This window comes from Aplysia californica, unplaced genomic scaffold, assembly GCF_000002075.1.
Source record: "Aplysia californica isolate F4 #8 unplaced genomic scaffold, AplCal3.0 scaffold00693, whole genome shotgun sequence".
NCBI lineage: Eukaryota > Metazoa > Mollusca > Gastropoda > Aplysiida > Aplysiidae > Aplysia > Aplysia californica.
The window spans coordinates 186,242-189,336 of record NW_004797963.1 but is presented as its reverse complement, the minus strand read 5'-3'; the positions used below and the strand labels follow the sequence as shown (position 1 = coordinate 189,336).

At 51.2% G+C, this 3,095-nt stretch overlaps 1 protein-coding gene across 3 annotated transcripts in view; it reads left to right on the top strand.

Moving 5' to 3' along the window:
• LOC101850365 (tau-tubulin kinase 1) overlaps nucleotides 1–3,095 on the top strand; it is a 26,644-nt gene that overhangs the window by 20,514 nt on the left and 3,035 nt on the right. For all 3 annotated transcript variants that reach the window (XM_005108490.3, XM_035972438.1, XM_035972439.1), the window contains one exon: nucleotides 1,910–2,169. In XM_005108490.3, coding sequence (XP_005108547.3) covers nucleotides 1,910–2,169 — 260 coding nt within the window. The remainder of the gene's footprint in view (nucleotides 1–1,909; nucleotides 2,170–3,095) is intronic.

Below are 3,095 nucleotides of genomic sequence, written 5' to 3'. Positions count from 1 at the left end.
CGTGCCTGTGAGTGAGTCGGGCCGTGCTTGTGAGTGAGTCAGGCCGTGCCTGTGAGTGAGTCAGTGAGTCAGGCCGTGCCTGTGAGTGAGTCAGGCCATGCCTTTGAGTGTGTCGGGCCATGCCTGTGAGTGTGTCGGGCCGTGCCTGTGAGTGAGTCAGGCCGTGCCTGTCAGTGAGTCAGTGAGTCAGGCCGTGCCTGTGAGTGAGTCAGTGAGTCAGGCCGTGCCTGTGAGTGAGTCAGGCCATGCCTTTGAGTGTGTCGGGCCATGCCTGTGAGTGTGTCGGGCCGTGCCTGTGAGTGAGTCAGGCCGTGCCTGTCAGTGAGTCAGTGAGTCAGGCCGTGCCTGTGAGTGAGTCAGTGAGTCAGGCCGTGCCTGTGAGTGAGTTAGGCCGTGCCTGTGAGTGAGTCAGGCTGTGCCTGTGAGTGAGTCAGGTCGTGCCTGTGAGTGAGTCAGTCCGTGTCTGAGCAGGTGAGTCGCATGGCTATGGTACATGGTGATGAAATGAGCTGTCTTCAGAGACTTCAGTTTCTGTGAGTGAAATCCTTCCAGGGATCAGCATGCTATTGTTAGTGGGAGTCTGTGGTTCTGGGCTCGACCAATGTGCCTTTTGCCTTGTTGGTTTGTCAAGTTGCTGTGTAGTTGAGTGGAACAGTTTCTCGTTTTTCTTGCAACAGAAACAACTTGTATGTATATCAGGAAGAAAAAGCGTATTATTCTTGTGTGTATGTCCAGATGCAGAATCATCTTTGCTGTCTCTTGATATCACCTATTGAGTTTTGTCAACCATATTGTCACCAACAGCAAAAGGAGACGGTAACGTTTTGTCACCCACAGATAGACAGACAGGGAGACGGTAACGTTTTGTCACCCACAGACAGACAGACAGGGAGACGGTAACGTTTTGTCACAGACAGACAGGGAGACGGTAACGTTTTGTCACAGACAGGGAGACGGTAACGTTTTGTCACAGACAGACAGGGAGACGGTAACGTTTTGTCACAGACAGACAGACAGACAGGGAGACGGTAACGTTTTGTCACAGACAGACAGGGAGACGGTAACGTTTTGTCACAGACAGGGAGACGGTAACGTTTTGTCACAGACAGACAGGGAGACGTTAACGTTTTGTCACAGACAGACAGGGAGACGGTAACGTTTTGTCACCCACAGACAGGGAGACGGTCACGTTTTGTCACAGACAGACAGGGAGACAGTAACGTTTTGTCACAGACAGACAGGGAGACAGTAACGTTTTGTCACAGACAGGGAGGGAGACGGTCACGTTTTGTCACAGACAGACAGACAGACAGGGAGACGGTAACGTTTTGTCACAGACAGGGAGACGGTAACGTTTTGTCACAGACAGACAGGGAGACGGTAACGTTTTGTCACAGACAGACAGACAGACAGGGAGACGGTAACGTTTTGTCACAGACAGACAGACAGGGAGACGGTAACGTTTTGTCACCCACAGACAGGGAGACGGTAACGTTTTGTCACAGACAGACAGACAGACAGGGAGACGGTAACGTTTTGTCACAGACAGACAGGGAGACAGTAACGTTTTGTCACAGACAGACAGACAGACAGGGAGACGGTAACGTTTTGTCACAGACAGACAGGGAGACGGTAACGTTTTGTCACAGACAGACAGACAGGGAGACGGTAACGTTTTGTCACAGACAGACAGACAGGGAGACGGTAACGTTTTGTCACAGACAGACAGGGAGACGGTAACGTTTTTTCACAGACAGACAGGGAGACGGTAACGTTTTGTCACAGACAGACAGACAGACAGGGAGACGGTAACGTTTTGTCACAGACAGACAGACAGGGAGACGGTAACGTTTTGTCGCCCACAGACAGACAGATGTTTAAGTTTTGTCCTACCTATTCTGTTGCTCAGGTGGGTATAATGAAGGACAAATACGACCACGTGAATCTGCTGAAGAATCTGCCGAGTGAGTTCCGAGCCTTCCTGGAGCACATCCAGACGCTGGACTACTTTGACCAGCCCGACTACAACATGCTGTCCAACCTGCTGAACCAATGCATGCGCAGGAAGTCTGTGCGCGACTCGGACCCCTACGACTGGGAGAAGAGCAACGCAGACACCTCCATCACCATCACCAACACATCAGCGCTCCACGCCCTCAAGCAGACAAAGTAAGTCAGTGGAGAACCAGCTCTGTGGAAGGAGGGAGGGCTTACAGCGACCTCTGTACTTGTGTCTGTGGCAGGGAGGGAGGGCTTACAGCGACCTCTGTACTTGTGTCTGTGGCAGGGAGGGAGGGAGGGCTTACAGCGACCTCTGTACTTGTGTCTGTGGCAGGGAGGGAGGGCTTACAGCGACCTCTGTACTTGTGTCTGTGGCAGGGAGGGAGGGCTTACAGCGACCTCTGTACTTGTGTCTGTGGCAGGGAGGGAGGGCTTACAGCGACCTCTGTACTTGTGTCTGTGGCAGGGAGGGAGGGCTTACAGCGACCTCTGTACTTGTGTCTGTGGCAGGGAGGGAGGGAGGGCTTACAGCGACCTCTGTACTTGTGTCTGTGGCAGGGAGGGAGGGCTTACAGCGACCTCTGTACTTGTGTCTGTGGCAGGGAGGGAGGGAGGGCTTACAGCGACCTCTGTACTTGTGTCTGTGGCAGGGAGGGAGGGCTTACAGAGACCTCTGTACTTGTGTCTGTGGGGATGCTGGGCTCGTGTGGCCGCTTGTTTTGGCCTGGAGTTTCATCTGCTTATTTTCTGACTCTTAACTTACATGATCTTTTCAAAATCAGAATCCGATTTTGACTCCTTACATGATTGATCAGCCCGAAAAAGGCAGATAGAATAAAACAAAGAGACATGACAAATGTATTTCATAGCAGATTGAAGTATGTTATATAGGTGTACGTGTATATGTAAGTCAAGTGATTACAATAGCAAAAGTCCACAAACCGATGATTCCTTGATAGAATTATATAATTTTGGGCTGATTGGTGCAGAAATGAATAAGACTATGAATGTGTACAAAGGAAAGTAGCAAGATATCTGATAGGTTGTAGTTGCTGTCCCATCAGCGTGCATAACGTGGGCCCCATCACGCCGGG